This window comes from Cyrtonyx montezumae, unplaced genomic scaffold (assembly GCF_038088225.1).
Source record: "Cyrtonyx montezumae isolate F1298 unplaced genomic scaffold, pur_monq_1.0 scaffold_4, whole genome shotgun sequence".
NCBI classification, from domain to species: Eukaryota; Metazoa; Chordata; class Aves; order Galliformes; family Odontophoridae; genus Cyrtonyx; species Cyrtonyx montezumae.
Window position 1 is genome coordinate 16071923 of NW_027072045.1, and position 20639 is coordinate 16092561.

The window sequence follows — 20639 nt, forward strand, 5'->3', positions numbered from 1 at the left end:
ACCTGTCTGCCTGTTCCCTTCTGGATCCTTCATCCCAGCCATTCCTGCAAAAGACAGAGTATGATGGCAGCAGGAGAGGCAGATCCCATGCAGTGTGGAAAGAACGCTGCTTCGGAAATGCTTGGCTTCAAAAAGAAGTATGTATATGAGAAATGAGTCAGCTGAAAAGTATCGTGAACATCCTATCTGGGAACTGAACAGACTGCTTCATCAAATGCCAACATTACTGTATCCTTTGTTTTTACAGCCACCCGTGGAGACACACAGGCTTCTAAACCCATCATTTAGTAGCTGATGAGAACACTGACAGAAAACAATCAACTGTCTTTTCATAGAAATATAAATTAGACTGTATGTACTCCTTTCATCTGCTTCATGCTCACAAAAGCTCAACTCTGAGGAGGCTGTGCAGCTGAGCAGAGGAGATATGACTCATCCCTGTCGTTGTGTGATCTGCCCAGGCCTGTTTGTGCAGACGTGCGGTGGATGTGGGTGTGTAGGTGAGGGCAGGGAACTCTGATAGCCCACCATATCCAAATCTGCTCCTGCCACAAATCCACTTTACCAACATTTTGCTCTTGATCATCTCCCTGAAACACAAACCCTAGTGAAGCACACAGCAGTGCCTGGAGACAAACATTCAGAGTAAAAACAGGAGGCAGTGTTCTCACTCTGAAGAATGTTTGATGTTGCAGAGGACGGCAAATTGAACTTGAGATGCTAGTGGGAGGGATACAATTTTCCATTCCAGTCTTCCTCCCCCCTCCCTTCCCCCCCCCCAAAGAATTTTAAAGGTTAAGTAATGTAAAAAACACAAGAGACCTGAGAGCCTCATATACCAGGCATTGCATTATCTCAGTGTGCTAATCTCACTTGTCAGAGGATATCCCAGAAATGAGAGTATGACAGAACAAAGCTGACTGGAGGTCCTAAATCACAAAGGCACAGCATTTGTCACAGTTTTAGAAGCTGTGATCAAGAACAGTGTGCAAAGATGTTTCAAGATGTTTGCTTAAGTTTCTCCTCTCTATCATCATTTTAAATAAAATCTTAGTTAACTTTAAACACATTACAAAAATGCTTTTGTGTCACTGAATACCTGAAATTAAACCATCTGCTGTGCTTATTATTTCCACCTTCAGATCAACAGTTTAAAGCAAAACTGAAGACCTCCTTTTACTCATATTTACCTTTTATCTCCAGACATTTCTCTACAGATATCCCTCTCTCATTGTCAATGCCAGAATTCAGCCTTGGATTTTATTCACAGTTGTAGGAAATCATAACACAACTCACAGACCAAATCATGCCCAGGCAATGCCCAAAGGAAAAAGGCTTAAGCACTTCCTCACTCATCCCCTGGAGGACATCTAGACTGCCTTGTGTGTTATCTCTAGAGCTTTTACAGTTCATCTGTTACACATTTGATAGTTAGCATTTGCTTTACACTAAGCTTTGCAAGAAGAAAGCATGATCCTCAAAAAACAACTAAGAGAAAAAAGCCTACCAGGAAGTCACTGAAGCTAAGCTGCCAGCTCCAAGCTATGGATAAAGACAGAGGTCTGCAAAAGATTTCAAAGAGATGCATTTACAATATTTCCGGTCACAAAGTCAAATTTTAAGTGAGCTACTGAGATGTGCAAAACTTTGGCTAAAAGTGCAGCTTTCAGGATCTCAGCATTCACAGTCATACACCCAAACGACTGGGACAGGACAGTCCCATGGCTAAAATAAAATCAATAATCAACCCTAAGATAGAAATACATCTACATTTATGGTAAGGTTATAGTGATTGGCTGAGAGCTACCAGGCATTCAGCCAATTTGCTTTTCCAGTCTAAAGAAATGCTTGGTTTGTTTGAAAAATGATTTTTTTTCCTGCTGTGAAGAATGCATTGACGTCATCAAACTGGGCCTGCTGAACAAAAGCACAGAGCAGGAGTGGCGTCAACAAGCTGAACCATGGCAGTAAGGGTACGCATCTATTTCAGCTTTCAGCGTCAGGGACAGTTCCCAGTTCTTATTCATCCCCTCCAGAAGAGAGCTGTTACAGGAAGAAGTAACTTATAACATGTGCCAGTTTCCTCCTGCTTTGTTACATCAGCCACACATACACAGAGATCAGAGAAAAGGAGGCTCCTGAGACACTCCTATTGAGAGGGCTTTTGTTAAACACAGCTGCAACCCCAGGTGTCACCTGGGTTCAGACATCATCTATATCCTTCACTCCAGCAGTCCTACTACCGATACTTCCATCGTCAGTGAGAGTTTTACATTTACTCCCTTCCCTATCCCCTCATTTTCTGTTTTAAATACACAACCATTTATGACCCCACACGCCTGATATTCCAGCTGCTACTATTTCTTCTGCTGGGGCTTCCCAAGCTGGTTGATTAACACCACACAGCAGCAGCCTTACAGAAGAACACAGGAAGAAGTAGAGTCTGCATCCTTCTTCAATGACACAATGCTTTCTCATTTCTATGCTGTCACACCAACAAGGTGTTTGGGCTCACAATTTTGCTACCACATCGTCTAGCCAAGATCCTTTCACTATACCACTAACCCAAGTGGTTATCAGTAGCACTTTAGAAAGGGTGAAGAGCAACCCTGAGTTTTTAGAAACCAGCTGTATCACACTGCAACATAAAAGCCAACATCTACAATCACTGAAGATCGTTTCGAATATCCTCTCACATTTTCCTTCCTTTTCAGTCACGTGCAACTAAACACAACTGTTGTCCTCCCTAAACTGCACTTTAGGGCAAATTTCTACCAAAAAATAAGGTTACAAGTCAACGTACACAAAAACAGAAAAGGCAAAGACAAAGACAATTGTATTGAGGAGTCCGTTACTATTCTCAGTTCTTAGAGATCCTACATTTAGTTTACTAAGGTACTCCAAGTGTAGGTCTTTTGCACAACAATCTTCTAATGTGCATTATAGGTCAAAGGAGAATTTAAGTTTGATGAAACCACTTTGGTTAAGTTGTATTACATTCATCTAAATTGCCCAATTATATCACAAAAGAATTGTTAAATAAACACCAATACACAAAAAACAAAATTAATTATTTTTTTTTTAATAGAGTGGTATAAAGCAAGTCAGATCTTATGTTTTTTTCCCTCCTTGGAATATTAATGCAGACTCCGTATTTTGAAGTTCAGACCAATACAATGCACAGACTCCTGCTTTGTGTTTATTTCACCTTGACATCCCTCCTTCACCTAAGAGACAAATGATGATGGTCCTCTCAAAATGTAGCAGTTCATAATGTCACAATACCCTGATGGAGTCAGTTTAAATATGTTTGAGTAGGCTTCTGGGTGGGGAAGAAACAGCTTGACGCCAGTTAAAGCTTGAATATAAATTCCCAAAGCCAGAACACTGCAGTAATGTGTTTATATTCATTCCTAGGAAATTTTTGCAGCTATTTTTAACAGAAATTGTTATGATCAGTGCCCAAACGTGAGCACAGAACACAACAAAACTCAGTACATAAATCAAAACTGCACAGTGAGTAGGTCAACAACTTCACCAGACTCAAAACCTTACATTTTTGAAGGCAGAAATGCAAAGAAACCAAAAAGTCAGGTTTCTACATGACAACTGTTCCTGGACCTGGATCCCTCTCACGTCTGATCCCACTTTACATACTATGAAACAAGCAAGGACATCTGCTGGTAAGAAAAATAATGCAGCCACCTAAACGGACCTTGATAAACTCAGAAGGTGGGCCCATGGAACTTAATGAGGTTCAACAAAGGCAAGTGCAAGGTTTTGGGCTTGGCACAGAGCAATCCCTGATATGAGTACAGACTGTAAGAAGAACTCCTTAAGAGCAGCCTGGCCTAGATGATCTTGGTGGATGTAAAACTGGGCACAAGCCATCAGCATGCACTTGCAGCCTATAGGCCTTCTGTATCTCGGGCTGCATCATAAGAGGAGCGGCCAGCAGGGTGAGGGGGTGATTGTCCCTCTCTACTCTGCACTCATGAGGCACAGCCTGGAGTATTGCATCCCGGCCTGGGGCCTCCAGCACAGGAAAGATGTTTGGAGAGTCCAGAGGAGGGCCATCAGGATGCTCAGAGGGCTGAAACACTGCTCCTATGAAGACAAACAGAGGAAGCTGGATAGTTCAGCCTGGAGATGAGAAGGCTCTGGGGAGACCTCATTATGGCCTGCCAGTATTTAAAAGGGACATTATAAACAGGAAGGAAATCAATTTTTTTACATGGGTAGACAGTGATAGGACAAAGGGTAATGGTTTTAAACAAAAGAAGGGGAGATCTAAGTTAGATGTCAGGGAGAACTTTTCACTAAGAGGGCGATGAGGTGCAGGCAAGGGCTGACCAGAGAAGCTGGAGATGCCCCATTCCTGGAGGTGTTAAAGGCCAGGCTGCACGGGGCCCTGGGCAGCCTGATCTAGTGCTTTATCTAGCAGTTGGCAACCCTGCCTGTGGCAAGAGGTGGGAACTTGATCTCTGGGGTCTTTTCCAACCCATACCATCCTGTGATCTCATACTTTTGCACAGAACTCAGCTAATACATGAATTAAATTTTAGATGGTGGGTAAGTAAAGAACATGGTCAAAACTACCACTTCTGGCAGCTCAAAACTGCTGCCACAACCCAAAGAAGAGAGCAAAGTTGGGTACAGCAGAGCTGTGCTTTCATCAGCACCACCTCAGAATAACTGAACTACAAAATCCCTCCAGACACACTGCTCTTTCTTGGTTCGTATCTAATATATAAGGAAACCCCAAACAGCTACGGTTACCAGCTACAAGGTACAACTCCAAGTCATGGGCAGTCACTCTTGTTTTCACAAAAACGTGGTGGCTTCTCAAATGATGTCTCAGAACTAACTACCCAGAAAAAAAAACACAAACCAACACTCCACCGCAAAACTGATGTACTCATGCACTCAGTTACACCTCCTTGGGGGCAGGGAGGAATGAAAACCACTTGCACCTAATAGATGTTCCTTTCATTACCAAACAGTTTCGCAGTAATTAGGGCAAGGGGAATACCTAGGTGGTGTTAAATGCTAAGCAATGCTCTGTGAGGGCCCGGTCACCTTAGGTTTTGTTTACAGGATAAAGAACAATCCCATACGTGACAAATTTGGAAGTAACTCTACTGAGGTTTCTGCTGCAGCACTGTCTGCTGAACCAGGCAACGCTGTTTGCAGTAACCTCTCCACCCTTACGCAAACTTCCGCTAAAACAAACAGCCCTGAGCGCACACCGGTTTGGGTTTGGCCTGCAGGAATGACAGGCACGTAGCACAGGTACAGCACCAAGGAGAGGTGTTTCCCCCAGTTCCTCTCCATAATGTCAGTGGGAAGGTAAAGAGCTGACTGCCACAGGATACTCCAGTGGCAGCGCTTCCAAAAACTGCATCACTGCTGCAATTCGTTTTGTCCGGAAGTGGTCAGAAACCTGAAATATTTAAAACAGCAGTTTTTGGGTTTTTTTTTTTTTTTATGTTACGCTGAACTCAGTTATCTGTAAACATGGCAGCTAGGAGCCAAACCAATAGAAATCTGGAGAGGTGAGTCATAAAATACTGAAAAATGGAGCTTAAAATGAAAACGCCAGCTCAATTACAGCCTTCCACAGGCAGCGGCATCACCCCAAACATCAAAAGATGTGTTGGCAACTGTTGCCGTCACAATAATCCTAACACTGCTGAGGAGGCCGCTATTCTGTAGGCACTTCTAACCGCTAAAAGTCTGCAGAAAAACAGTCACCGAAAGTAGCTTTGAAGTCACAGCAATCCCTCCAACGAGACAGCGCAAGAAAGCGCAATGCATTTAACTCGGTCCAAACGCCTGCCGCGCCCCTGGGGATTCAGGATACCCTGCCCCGAGCTGTCCCTACCGATATCACACGGCGAGAGCACAGCACAGCCGCTACCGAGGGACGGCTCCAGGGTGGTGGCAGCCAGGGCCATCAGCCCCGCGTGGTGCCGGCGTTCCCCGAGGGGCCGGGCCGGGGCGGGCTGGAGCCGTGTTTACCAACATGGGAGGAGCCCGGCTGGGCCAGGAGCCGGCGGCTTTCGCTTTGTAGGCGGGACGGCACTGTGCGGAGACATGGCGCGGGAACTCTTCCACCTGCTCCTCGTAAGTGGCCGCCGGGCAGCGGGGTGTTGGGGTGACCGGAGCGGTAGCTGTGCCGAAAGCGCTGCCCTGCCGCAAAAACAGTCTTTTTTTTTTTTTTTCCTTCGGGAACTCATGCGGTTAGTTCAGGATCGGGACTCCTCGCTGCGTTATAGCTAACACGTAGGGCGGAGCGCGTACCGTCACGGTGCGGGGACGCGGGCCGGGAGGGCAGCGCAGGGGGAACGGCTGCGGTGGAGGAGCTCCGGGCCGCAAGCAGCGGCGAGCCCGGGAAAGCTGGAGCCCTTGGACTCAGCACCCTGAGCCGCGGCACTTAGTGCAAGCAGGGCAGGGCGTTTCTCGCGTGAATCATCGCCCCGCGCAGAGTACACGTCTCGGTACCCTCGGGGCATGGCTCACCCGCCTGCGTTTATTATCATCATTAAAGATGCCTTCACGTTCATTTTGCCTCAGCGAGGTGCTTCAGCGCCTGCAGCGCGGGCAGCCCCTAGCACAGATGCGATAGAGCCGAGGAGATGCGGCACTGCCGCTGCCCCAGCCCGGTCCTCGCCCCGCGGGACACGCTGGGATTCACACACACAATCTTTTCATTCTGTGGTTGCGCTCCCTCTGAATATGAGTTGTCTTAGGTTTGGCCGGTGTTAAGTTAGAAACCGTACAGGTATGATTTATTATACAGCAGAGAGTAAAGAAAGGGATTTATGGGGTGATTTGTAAGGTCCTTCCTACACCCTTGCACAAAAGCGTAGTTAAATACAAGGAGCTGCCGACGGAAGCATTTAATATCTCTTGCGGTACAGGCAGCAAACAAGTGGTGGAAATATCGGCCTAGCTCGGTGTCTTAGAACTATTCAGGACATAAATTAAGATCTAAAAATATACCTTCTCTTACCTCACAGCTTCTGGAGTAGAAGAATTCCTATTCTTACTTTCCAATTGTTTCCAAATTTGGTTCCCCTTAGACTGCTGCACTCCTGCATGCATCCTATTAAAAAGGATATATATATTTTTTTATTAGAGTGTGGTTCCACTACTTATAAATCAGTAAGCCTGACAATACTTGACCTACTAACTTCATTCAACCAGAACGTGAAAGGAGTTTGTGAATTAAACCTCAATTTTGCAAGCAACTCCCTGTTGTGCTAAAGTAAAAGCAGTTGCAAGGATATTAATGCAAAATAGCAATGACCCACATAGCTAGAAAACGTCTAAGTTTACCCTGTAAAACAATCCACAAAACCACATATTACTCATAGACGCACTCTAGAAGAATAAGCCATCTTGCAAAATGTTATCTAAATATTTTGTAATGATTTGATACAATTATTTACAAAGCAGGCAGTCTTCTGGGAGGTTAGACAATAGGCCTTCGAAAGCAGACCCACATGGCTGTGCTGACCCCTCTTTTTTTCTTTGCATTGGACCAATACAAATATTTAAATGTATGCATATAAGCAGCCATAAAGTCATAGGATGTCCCAGGACTCAGCTGAAAAGTATAAGCACGCCAGGTCTGGAGGAAAAGGGAAAAATTCCTAAATTTCTACCCCGTCCACCTCATAGCCACAGTATCATCAAAGCAAGGTGGGAGCTATTAATACCTTCCAAATCTTTTAAAGTCAGTAGTGTTTACTATTACAATACTCCTAAAAAAGGAAAAGGAAAATTAACAAAGCAACAGCCATACTATTCCCATCCCCAAATATGCTGCTGTGGTTGGCATGTGAGACAACTGAGATGTGAAACATTCATGGATTGAGTTTGGACAGCTGATTTAAGACATGACGGTAACTGAGGGGTTGTTGCCATTGCAGATGCTGAGCATCTGCACCTCAAATTTTTGGGAGGTCAGGATGCTTCTATTCATGGGGAAAAATCAACTCCCATTGCTAGGCCTCAGAAAATAAAGCTGCTTTCTTCGTCCTCCTCATAAAAGAAGTTAGAACGTGAAGAAGTATTTTAGTGCTTGCTTTGGTGCTAACTACTGACTTCCGCATTAGTGGGGGAAAAAAGAGACAGGGAAAAATTGATACTGGAAATACTGGAAGCAGTAATCTTTGTTGTACAAAAGAACTGAAGCAGAGAATACTTGTAACAAGGAGTATAATTCCTCACTCTGAAAAAGTCATCTTGAAAGGGATTGCCTAAGTGAGACTACTTACATGGAAAACTCTACTAAGATGGAGCTGACTGCAGATAGTCAGAGAAATACCAGAAGCAAATAATAATAAAAAAATAAAATTAAAAGAAAAAAAAAAGAAAATGAGCAAAGGTTTTTCTTAGCAAAAACAACAACAAAAGAAAATCCTCAAATCTTCCCTCCCCCCCGTCGTTTTTTAACACTTAGAAAGCCCCTGATGACCTCATGCATGTTATCTCTGTAATAAACGTGGAAGGAAAATAGTCACCAACTTCTAAAAGCATCAGCCCTCTCATCTGTAGGCATCTATGGCTTAGGAATGGGAGAAGTGGCTTACTAAAGATCAAAGGTATTATAACAAAAAAGCAGCAACAATTTTTTTTTTTTTACCTAGAGGGTGAAATACTGTAAAAGTTTTACAAAGGCCTGTATGCAAATAACAGATCTGTTGAACCTCCAGGGTGATCTTACAGCCCCACAAGGTGTCTGCTGAAAGTCTTCCAGTCAAGGAAGCTGACCCATTATGAAGAACACTTGAAACAGGAAGAATCTGAGGACTGTAAATTACAAAATCACTGGTTTTCAAGGGAACTATAACTCTTGTCACTGCCCTGGAAGCACAGATGGAGGCAGGTTTTCTACCTCTCATGCTGGTTGCTGAAAGTATGTTGGAGGATGCTGTAGGAGCGGAAGAAAAGAGGAGTCTGAGAAGAAAGAAGTTCTCTCAAATTCCTATGCAATGCAGAAAGAGCAAAACCAAAAATCTGGGCCCATGCAATAATTGTCTGTGATTGCTTCTACATCTGTGTACTGCTCAGTTCAGTCAGTCTTTAGATACAAAAGCTTTTTTAGTTTAGGATGAGAAGAGTAGAGCAAAGCATTTGTGAGTCATTTTAGACTGAAAACACACAGCCCCCATTTGAACGTACACATCATAAAAAAGCACCTGTCACCCCTGCCTCTCTGAAACCCCCTAAAACGCTTCCTTTGTGCTTGTAGCACTCACTGCTCAGCAGCAGCAAGGAAAGGAATTGAGCTGTGCTCTGAATGCTAAACAACAGTCCAACACTTACTGGGGAAGTGAAATGATTTTAAGAGGGTGTAAAACCTGGAGGATAAAAGTAACACTTTAATTTTTAAAACTTGTTAAGCCAAAATCCTTGAAGGTTTCTCATTATTCCTTATGCAGGAAGGTGCTGTACGAAGCCCCTGCATGCAGAAGCTATGTAGGTGCTAGGTGCTGCTTAAAGTCAATTTCTGAGAAGTGATCCTCACTTCTTGTAAGTGTACCAGGAAGTTCATCTCGGCAAGTGACAGTGGAAGGCTTCCATCAAAAAAAGCACGTTTCTGTCTCTCCCCATGCTATCAGCTTGGTTTGTCTGTATAAATACAAAACTGAGTTTTGCTTGAGGGAATAGTGTCCATGCGCGCACTGTGATTGCAGTCGTTCAGTAAACCCTAAAAGCAACTCTACTAACTTTTACTGACAGTAGTCATTTAGAAAGAGCTTTTTCCTTCTTTCATTGTATCCCATTTCCGACTTGACTCTCTGTACTCTTTCTTACACAGCGCACACCCTGTTCTTTGTGAGCGTCATTCAGTCCCTCTGCCATGCCCAAGAGAGGTTTGTAGACACATTAGGGTTGCAGTAGGGCTGAGGTAATCTTCACTCTTTGTTACTGCAGCTTGGGGTCTTATTATTATTCTTCAAAAGCCACAACTGCTGCTTTACAGCTCTAAGTGAGAGATTTGGGTGCCGGAAGCAGGATGGTAGCTGCTCCCCAGTGGTGTATGGCCAGGCAAGTGAGGGCAGATGATGAGAAAGGAGCTGTTTTGGTGCCATGGTAGGGCGGAGGGTGCTGAGATGTATGTGGGTGCATCGAAGACATTTGCTGCGTGCTCAGGTCTGCCACTGTGCTGCACATTACTGCTGAGTCACAGTACCTCCATCAGAGAGGAGAGAACAACCATTCACTTCCCCACTGACTTCCTCATGCTGCAAGCACCGCTCACATCTGTCCTCCACATGCACAACTACACGTGGGGCTTGATGGCACCAGGCTTTCAGTTTTTTGGAGCTGGCTGCCTCAGAGCTGCCAGGGCCTCCAGACCCCAACTTCCTGCCCCATTTCCAAGTCTAACAGAAATGGATGCTCTTGGACCACCTCAACAAACGGCATCCTCTGCCCAACTCCACATGCAGTCACCCCTGCAGGGCTGCCCTTGGGGCCTGGCCCCCAGAGGCAGCAGCACATGGAGCAGCAGACATCATCATCACCTGACAGAAAACAGGCACTGCACTGCAGGGAGAGAAACCTGCTTTTTGGTAACTACCTTCTGATTGGACTTTCAATCCCAGCTGTTATACTGATTTCTCAGCCAAAAGGAAAACAAACGTGAATTTGGCACATCAGCTTGCGAGTTTCTGTAAAAAACAAAAACAACAAAAAAAAAGTAAGCTTTTAACACCTCTGCATGCGGATTCAGAGAAGCATGTCCTGAAAGCTTAGGCACCGAAGTCAGAGTGCTGAACAGGGAAAGCAATGCACTCAGTCTGCTCAAGTGTTCAACTAGTGTTTTGTTTGCTGAAACCTCTCCTCCAGGTGTGAACAAAGGCCTTCCTAAGTTCCACCTAGTAGCTGAGAGGATACACATTTTAAAACAGATGAGCAGTAAGAGAAGGTTTTTAATCTTCCCACGTATGAATAACCTAGAGGATTGATAGAAGCAGATACTTGTAGAAGTCACCAGACAGTCATTGTATTGATTACATCAGTTCACCACATACAGATAACAATTCCTTGACATAAGAAGCCAGTTTGAAATCCGAGCCCCTTTTCCAGTAAGTTTTTACCATAAGTAGACAATTTTTTGCATCTAACTAAAGTAATGGTTGGTGTTGAAGCAGTTTCACACAAAACTGTAAGGACTGCATGAATTAGCCATTAAATATCATCCTCTGGCAGACAAAACCAACAAAACCCAGGCATTTATACAGTTTAATTTGAGAATGAATTAAAAAAATTGAAATAGGGGTGTAAATTAGGAAGGAGAGTGATAACTTCTTTAGGACTGTATAAGCATCATCTGCTGAGGAGAAAAATAACTGAACTGGAAAGCAAAGTAAAATGAGATCAATTTACAAATCAAGTATTTGGAGTGATATTAAAGCACAATTATTTTTTTTTTCTTTAGAGAAGCATTTGCAAGCAACACTAGAGTAACAAAAATCTATTATATACAATTTGTATTAAAAATATTCTGTATGCAAGAATGTTACCACTGACTCAGGGCAGCTTTAGGCTCAGTGATAAGATGCACAGAAAGCTCTTCAAGAAAATAATGGGAGTTCTTTGGTTTGTGCCAGAATTAGGCATATGAAGCTATCTTTTACATCTCAGATGCATGGGCAACTTCTCAAGCATTGATTTTCATACAAACAGTGCCTGCAATGGTAGAGTTAAAAGCATTAAATCTGTCTTCTCATTATCCATTAACTCTTCTGACATAGTAAGGAACTTCAGTAAAGGGGTGAGTATGAACATCTTTAGCAATGGATTAAAAGTGCTGGTGTAGCTCTGTGCTAGCAATAACATGCACCTACAGTCCTTGATAATTCCCTATATAATTTGCTGTTCTTCTCTCCTAGGTGGTTGTGTTGATTGTGGAAACACATTGCAGAAATGATACAGAAATTCCCATACACACAGCACACAATAAACCTACCACAAGGAAAAGGAACATTGCTAAGCGAGAAATTACTTGTACAGAGAAGGAGTACAGTTTAAATGATCAATGTTGCATGAAATGTGAACCTGGTGAGTATCATTGTAAGACTGTGCTGAAAAGTCATTAAAGTGGAAACCACAACATGTGCAATTACATAAAACTACAACTCAGCTATAGTTTTCTGGATGCACTTCATTCTAGCTGCATCCTCTATATATATTCATGGATTTTCCCATGTTACATGTACAGTTTTGTTCGGCGTGTTTTCTTCCTGTCCTAAATTGGAGGAAGAGAGAGGGATAATTAGATCTCATATACGCTGCCTTCCTGAAGAGTACATATGTATGCATAAAGAGTATGGATTCTATCTGTATTTGTAAATGGAAATGTATTAGGGATTAAAAAGAAGTCTGACAGAGGTCCTGAAGCTGATGGTCTTTGTTCAAAGGCATTATATATGTTTTTCTTGTTTCTCTGTCTCTTTTCAGGTTATGTTAAAAATACTAACTGTCCAAAAACTGAGGCAGATTGTGTACCATGTAAATCTGGAGAGGAGTTTATGGATCATATCAATGATTTGGACGAGTGTATGAGATGTCATTCCTGTGACAGAATGCTTGGTATGTCTATAGAAATAGCAAATCTAGACAGCAAGTCTATTTAGAAACAAGATTCAACTGAAAGATCTCTGCAATCCCCAAGTAATGAGTAGCATACAGATGAAAACATTTTACAAGTTTGATGCGGAGAAGTTTATAACATAGTCTTAAACTTATCCTCCAGTTTCTTTTCTAAGAACAGAGTAGAAATAGGAACAAGCTGTATTGGTCCATTATTTTTCTTTATATCTATATTTGCTCAGCCAGGAAGTATTTAGAGAGTAACATCCCATCTATTCCACACTTGCCTCTGCACTGTCTTTCTGTGCATACAGGCAGGTAACTCCACCATCCCAAGATAACTCTGATGTTGCTAGTTTGATTTACAGCAGTTAATACTAACGCACTAACCTCAACTCTGGGTTATGATATATTCCCGTTAGATTATTTTACAAGCACTATATTACTTTATGAGTCATAGTAAGGGCCCTATAGATAGTGGTGTTATTGGTATGTAGTTGTCCACTTGTTGGAAGCATGACAAATAGCTTCTCTCAGTAACTTTACTGATAATAATGTCTACAGTAATAATAATACAATAACAGAATAAAAGACTGACAGGATGCTGCACCTTATTTCCTTCATCAACCCTGAGATGAAGATATCTTCTATGTTCTCAGAGGTCACACGTTCTCAAAAGCCTCCGTTTATCTTTAATTGCCCTCCAAGAACATCAGTATATACGTAAAAAAACAAATCTGTTGATTGCAGTTTCAGAGTTATGGTGGAGATGTGAAATAGGATATAAGAATCCTGTTTTGAGCATGGGCTTTTCTCCTCAAAAAGAAGACCCAATACAGAGTGGTTAGAGTCAATGAAGGAAAGCTTGCTCTCTCTTCTTCATCCTCTATTTTAAAAGAAGAGGGGTGTTGTAGAAGAAGAGAAGAGAGCATTCCCAGTGATTTCCTTTGTAGTCTTTCAGGCAGTTAATATTACCTGCAATTTCTTGAGCTGATATAATGACATGATACAATGCATAAAAAGCTGATGCTTTTTATACGTTCAGTATACTGTGTAGGATGTAGGATCAAGTCGTGATATTATAAGGCATGCTCTACTGTGTCAGACTACCCAGCATTCTTTAGGCAATAGGTGGTAGGATGTTAGAAGGTCCATTTCTAAGCAGACAATTTAGTATCTATTAATGAGCACTTTGTGCATTTACCTGCTGGGGGACACCAAGTCCCAGAAATCCCTTATCAGTCATAGACGCATACATATATATATATATCTTTTTAATCCATAAAACACATCTCATACCAGTTTCACCAGGTGTCTGGTATAGCTGAATTTAGGGAAGGATAGTTCTGCATTCCTCACATCAAAAATCCAGTTTGGTAAGTAGGGAGACAGTTTTTAACTCCAATGTAGTGGAAGGATGATTAGTCACATTATCTCATGGAAAATAAAGTTGAAGAGAAGTTAGTAGAAAGTACTAGGCAGGAGGAAAATTAAAACCTAAGTTCCATGAGAATCATTCTTAAAACCATTTATGTTTGGTATTTTCATGAATGGCTTTGGCATCAGTTTCACAGTAATTAAACTTTAGAGATAACATGGTTTTCTGTTATAGCAGGACACTGAATATGGTAACTCAAAAGTTCCCTTCTATTCATACTTAAGAAAATAGATTCCACAGTAAATAGACCTATTTACAATATTCTTTAATGCAAAAACATTTATTCTTAGATAGAGATCACCTCTTAACATGCATTGAGGACAGGAGGAAAATAATAAACTTGGTTTGAAACTTACGCAGGGAACATGTTAGATAGAAAGAGTGAAATTCCTCACTATTGAAGGTTCTCAGGAAGAGATAAAACCTTGTCTGTCGGGGAGAGTAAAGACCTTGTCTCTGACAGACAACCAAGAGATAGGTTATGTGATCTTCTTTGGTCCTTTCTAGCTTTACACTTTGTTTTTCCTAAGGGAAAAAGAAGCTGACAACATATGGCAGCACCAAATGAGTCCTTTACTGTGTGATCAGCTTTTTGAGCTCTTGGCCAGCAGAGGTCTCTTTGCCATCTTTGTATTTCCAGTACCCACAAAGCAAGGTTCCTTACAAAAGCTATCTTGTTGTTATGAAGTGTCACCAGTGCCAGCAGTGGTGGTGCTAAAGACCCATAGGTCTGAGAACAAGAGCTTGTGAGCAAAGGCCTACTTTTTCCAACTAACAAACTTTAATAATTCATTTTAGGTTGGGAGGTTGCAAAGAACTGTACCCCAACAGAGAACACAGAGTGCACCTGTGCGAAGAACTATTACTGCAGTTCTCCTTCTTGTACACATTGCGAGTCGTGTACCATGTAAGTGGATGCCTTCATTGTTAAATATGACACTGTTAAGATCACATTACCATACTTTTTTTTTCCAACCAGTTTCAAGACAGAGGCTATGGTAATAAGGGAAAACAAGACTAGTTCTGCTTTGTACTTAGCTTATTCAGCTGGCTTTATTCAGTCTAACTAATTTTAATTTATGCATAAAAATATTTATAAATACACCAACTCTCTATATACTCTCCAAAAACTCTTAAGTATCTAAGCTTTCCTGTTGCTTTTGTGTGACCTACTGTTATGTCATTTCCATATTTTTCCCATACTATTTTCATACTTGTTAAGTTCCAAAGTCCAGCATCCTGGTGTGTGACACCATTAGCTGATTAAAAAGCAATAGAAGATTGTGATTTGCTCTCTTAGGCAATTTTTGAAGGGAGAAACAAATGCCACAATAATTTATATTTTCTGCAGATGTGAAAATGGCCTTGTTGAAAAGGAATGTAATTCAACTTCAGACACTGTATGCGGGATGCAAGGTACCATTTTGAAACCTAGCATGGTCTGCCAACTGCTGTGTGTTGCAAGGCTATTGGAATTGTACAGTGTTCTATACAGTGACCCATAGAGATTCCTGACACTGTCTGCTGGGCCTTACACTGACTGATGGAGCACGACTGCTCTTTTCTCTTGATCAGATTTGTAATGGAGTGGCTCAAGCGCTGCTTCTGCTACTTGGAGACAACAAAAGGGTCTCTATAATCTGATGAAATCTTGTTAAAATTTTCAAGCACGTTGCTGTATTGCACTTAGCTTTCACGTAATGTTTCCATTGTTTCAACAGAAGCAGGAATGCCATCTTGGGGCACCGCAATTATTGTCGTAACTGTGGTAGCTTTACTAGGTACAGCAGGATTAATATTCTACTGTAAGTAATTCCCTGTTCCTTGTTAATGCCATACTCTGAATAAAATATTCAGCTGCTTACTCAGATGTAATCTTATATTCTTGGTGTCCAGAGAATTACACTGCCCCAAATTATTAAAATGTTTTGTTTTATAGTTTTAGCAAAGAGAAAACAGAAGCATTCTATCCAAGATAACGGGGCTGTCGCAGCAGCTAGAAGAGACAGTTCTTATGTAAGTATCATTGCTTAGATCAAATAAAACTCAGCTGGATGTAGGGAACTTGGCTCCATTTAAATTACTGTGGGACTGCCCAAGAGCGTGTATGTCTCTCTTCTATGAGATCAGTGAAGTAAAATTTTACTGTGAGGAATCTTGGGAGAAGCAAAAGGAGCCCCATATCATTTCTTAAGATTTGTTATTGCACTCAAGTACATAACCAAGATCAGAACTTCATCAATCTTCACACCTCCACTGAACCTCCTATCCCTGTGCATATTTTTATGCAGTAGCAATTCTGAGGTGATTCCCCAAACTTACTCAAATGAAATACGGGTCCAGTCCGATTCCATATCTCATAAAACAGGAGAATCATGGAGAAAGATAAAAGAACATTTCAGAAGTGTGATGTAATCTGTTTTTCCTATTATATGGGGTTGGTCTTTTACAAAAGATTTTTGCACTCATTTCTCGCTTGCTTCTTTTTTCAGGAGACTTTAATACTCATAGATGCAGGTAAGAGACAAGTAATTTCTCAAACTTTAGTAAAATAAAAATACAGACAAATTCTGTGCTAAAGAAAGGGTATTTTTTTGTGTAGACTCTGCCATTTTGTAGAGCTGTCACTCTGGCACAACTGTGAATGCTTATTATAGAAATGCCACGTCATCATGTACTTAAAGCATTCAGTGGTGCCATTAACCTTTTGCCTGAGGAGGAATTTCTTTGTAGGAAGCAACTACTGACAACAGGTGCATTTCTATTCTGTATACATAATGGACACCAAGAGGCAGCAAGCTGGATTTCTAGAATCATTAATTCTAATAATGGAGTAGCCCTGCAGCCAGCAGTGCAATCACAGAAACAGGACCCATCTTATGTTCATGGGCAAAAACACAGTGGTAACACTCAACAGGAGAACAGTACAAGCTCCAAGACTATATAGTAACAAAAGACCTGTCTTGTTCTTTTCTCAATTCTAGTAAATGAGGCATGATGAGGCTTTGTAGAGGTTAGAAGTGATGAAGAGGTTACAAAGGAAACAAGTTCTATTTCAGGTGCCAGAAGGCAGTTACACAGTGCAAAAATCACACTTTAAACATATGGAGTCATGAATATCTGAAGCTTGGTCTGTTTTAAATAGAAGTAACAGCTCTGAATACAGATGATTAAAAAGAAGAAAAAAACAACAGCAACAAAAAACACACAAAGCCAGCAAACAGATGTCAGTGTCAAGAGCATTCATTTCTTTTCATGCTTCTAGATGTTGACCTGAGCCACCATATCCCTGACATTGTGGAGGAGATGACACTAGATGAAGTAATGGCATTTGTTCGTCATCACCTACTACCAGAACCGACCATAGATGAAGTTCTCCGGGATAATTGGCTTAATACATCTGAACAGAAGATTAAGCTCTTTCAGAGGTGGTATCAAAGACATGGAATGAAAGGAGCCTATGGAACCCTAATAAGCAGCCTGAGAGATTTAAAAATGCGTGCAGTAGCTGATAAAATTGAGGAAAAACTGAAGGCAGCTGCCTCCAGCCATCAGGAAAAGAGACTGACTTATAATGATAAAATGGAGCAAAGCAAAACCTGCAGTCAGGAAGGTGGAAAATCCTATTGCAATAATGCTGAGCTAAGTAAAACCTGCCCTGATAGTTTGGAAGAGACATAGCATAGTATCATAAGAAAATTATTTCTAACTCAGTATTTTTAATACTACAAATAGCAATGGTTCTAAGGCCATTTTGTTAACAGCTCAGGGAGCTTTTTCTTTTACCACAAGAAATGAAGAATAGTTAGGATTTTTTTTTTAAAGGAAACGTACCTCTACAAAAAGTCTTAACTGTTGGCTTTGATTGTTAAAAATGGGACAGAGAAGATGTATGGCTTATTAAACATAACAGTGGAAGAGTTCAGCTATAGGAGGTGTTACAAAAAGAGCGAAGCAGTCACTGTTAGAAAGGTTTAACTCAAATGTGTTAGTCCTGCACACTGACTCAGTGTAGTGTTTCAATTACATTGTAATTATGGAATTGTGCATTTTTTCAAAGTAAAAACCCTGGCATTAAGAGTCTATGAAATACACCAGGAAAAATGCTTCAACAACAACAAAATAAACTTTTGTATGATATATTCAGAATTAATTAGATGTAGATATATTAATCATGGAATGGCTTGGGTTGGAAGGGACTTTTTTTTAAAGATCACCTGCTATGGGCAAGGTTGCTAACCCTAGATCAGGCTGCCCAGGGCCCCATTGAACCACACCTCCAGGGATTGGGCATCCACAGCTTCTCTGGACCACCTCACCTGTTCCAGTGCCTTACCACCCTCTGAGTAATACATTTCCTCCTAATATCTAACCTAAACTTCCTCTCTTCTAGTTTAAAACCATTCCCCCTTGTCCTATCACTATCTACCTCTGTAAAAACTCAGTCTCACTCCTGTGTTTAAGCTTCCTTTTAAGTATTTAAAGGCTGCACTGAGGTTTCCCTGAGGTCTCTTCTCAAAGCTAAACAAGCCCAGCTCCCTCAGTTTATCTCCAGAGGTGAGGTACCATGCTCTGCATCCACTCCAACAGCTCCACATTTTTCCAGGGTTGGGGACCTCAGGCCTGGATACAGTACTCCAGATTGAGCCCTCATGTCTTTCCCCTCCCCCCCCCAATAAAAAGGGGGTGCACAGTCGCCTCCCTCTCCGTGCTTCCACCCCTGTTTAAGTAACTCAGCCTATAGGCTGCAAGCACACACAGTTTGCTCACGTCCAGCTTTTCATCCACCAGGAACCCCAAGTCCTTCTCAGCTGGGCTTCTCAAGGAATGTTTATGTTCATATTTATCTGAATGTATAGATACATAAGTTTTCTTTGCCAAAACTTTCAGTAGTAAGTAAGAATACTATTTCCTATATTCTCTGGACTGATTGCAAGCCTATTTTCATTAAAAAAAAAACAACCTTCAAAGAAATCAGAAGTGAGATTTGAGGTGGCACAGCAAAGCCATCACTATTTGAAGGCAACCTGCACAAACTGTGAGATCTCCAAACCTGGGTGTGTAGCAGTCAACAGCATTTATTTTTTAATGGGGGAACTGTCGCAATAAAAATTTCATCATAATAAATTAAATATATATATAAGTAGCACATGAATTTCCCTTCGTACATCTAAATGTCATTTTAAAATTTTATCTAGGCCCCATAAATCACAAACAGGGGATCATTCTCCTAGAGAAGAAGGAAAGAAACAACCACCACCACCAAACAAACAAAACCAACCAACCAACACCTTACCTTTGATTCATCACAGATTCCAGAGGGCTCCTAAATTCAAAAACCAATAGCACTGAGCTGCTCTGTAGTGAGGCTTTTCTTGCTCATGTACAGATTTATGCAGTCTCACAAAATCTTTCAGCAGAAGATCTTACTGAAAAGGTTAGATATTTCTTCTTTTTTCCAGGACCTTCTTTGGCTCTGCCATCTATTCCTCAGAAGGAATTTCCAATTAAGTATCAAGAATCTACTAAAACACAAGAACACCTGCCCAAAAGCTAAAGGGTGGGGTGTACAATCAGGTCAAATTTTTGCCACCTGGGGTGTGGGGAGGGCAGATTCAGCATACAAGCAGGGAGCCAGGTGCTGGGAATCAACCCGGCACAAGGCTGAGTGCCTACAGGTGCAATAGGGATGTTCTCAAAGGTCATGCTGCTGGCCTTTGAACCTGCACTGGAGCCTCTTTCCTCTAAACATTCCATTTTTTCTACATGATCTGATAAGTCAGCTTGCCAATACTACAGTACCAAATTCCCCATGCTGCTTGCCTTTGCACAGCCGTAGCTGAATGGTTTAATATCTATACACTTGACTTGGATGTTTAAGGACTAACTCCACAATGTGGTTAAGGCATAGCATTGTATAACTGACTTGTGTCTGTGCTGTCTATACAGATCTGATACTCTGGGATAGTGTGTTGCTCACTGCCATGTTTCAGTCATGAAGAATAGAATGTCTGCCTTTCAGAAAAGCAGCACAGTGGTGATGTAGGCAGTGCCATAATTATTTCCTGGGCTGCAGTATGCAGAAGTACAGCCAAGACAGGAAGGAAGGAAAACTCTATGCTCTGATAGTTCCAGTTCCTGGTAGGCAGGCTGCTCCCTATACCATGTCCCACCCAGGAAGGCTTAAATATAGCTTACAGGTCTATTAGCATTCACTTGACTTCAACCTTAGCTTTTCTGGTTCTGCCTCCATCACTCAAAGATGGCATCTGGCCACCAGAAACCAAGGTTCTTAGGGCTTTGGTGTCAGTTAATATAACTGGTCTGGATGGGACAGATCTTAAAATGGATGCCCCAAATCTCGTAAATTATGGCAGTGAGATAAAATGTGGATTCTATCTTTCAATACACTGGAATTCCCCAACCTCAGTACAATGAGAACGGTTAATTTAAAAAAGTCCCTGAGCAATGAGTCATTCTCTCCTCAGGAGATGTCTACAAGGTTGAACCCAGGCTGCCATAAACTCTAGTGGTCAGCATACATTCTATTTCTTTTCTTAATTAGAGCATTGTACAACAAGAGGACTGA

General features: G+C 41.7%; 1 protein-coding gene across 1 annotated transcript; it reads left to right on the forward strand.

Annotated features, from left to right (window-relative positions):
* Window positions 1–6081: 6081 nt before the first annotated feature.
* On the forward strand, window positions 6082–17823 carry FAS (Fas cell surface death receptor). The gene is made up of 9 exons (XM_065746175.1): window positions 6082–6126; window positions 11913–12081; window positions 12481–12612; window positions 14849–14957; window positions 15402–15466; window positions 15772–15855; window positions 15996–16066; window positions 16543–16567; window positions 17316–17823. Exons 1-9 carry the CDS (start codon window positions 6097–6099, stop codon window positions 17729–17731), a joined length of 1101 nt encoding a protein of 366 aa, XP_065602247.1. The 5' UTR covers window positions 6082–6096; the 3' UTR covers window positions 17732–17823.
* Window positions 17824–20639: the final 2816 nt, after the last annotated feature.

Coding starts and splice junctions, on each gene's coding strand:
- FAS (XM_065746175.1), top strand. CDS start 6,097: ATGGCGCGGGAACTCTTCCACCTGCTCCTC. Junction 6,127..11,912: donor AACTCTTCCACCTGCTCCTC/GTAAGTGGCCGC, acceptor CTTCTCTCCTAG/GTGGTTGTGTTGATTGTGGA. Junction 14,958..15,401: donor CATTGCGAGTCGTGTACCAT/GTAAGTGGATGC, acceptor TATTTTCTGCAG/ATGTGAAAATGGCCTTGTTG.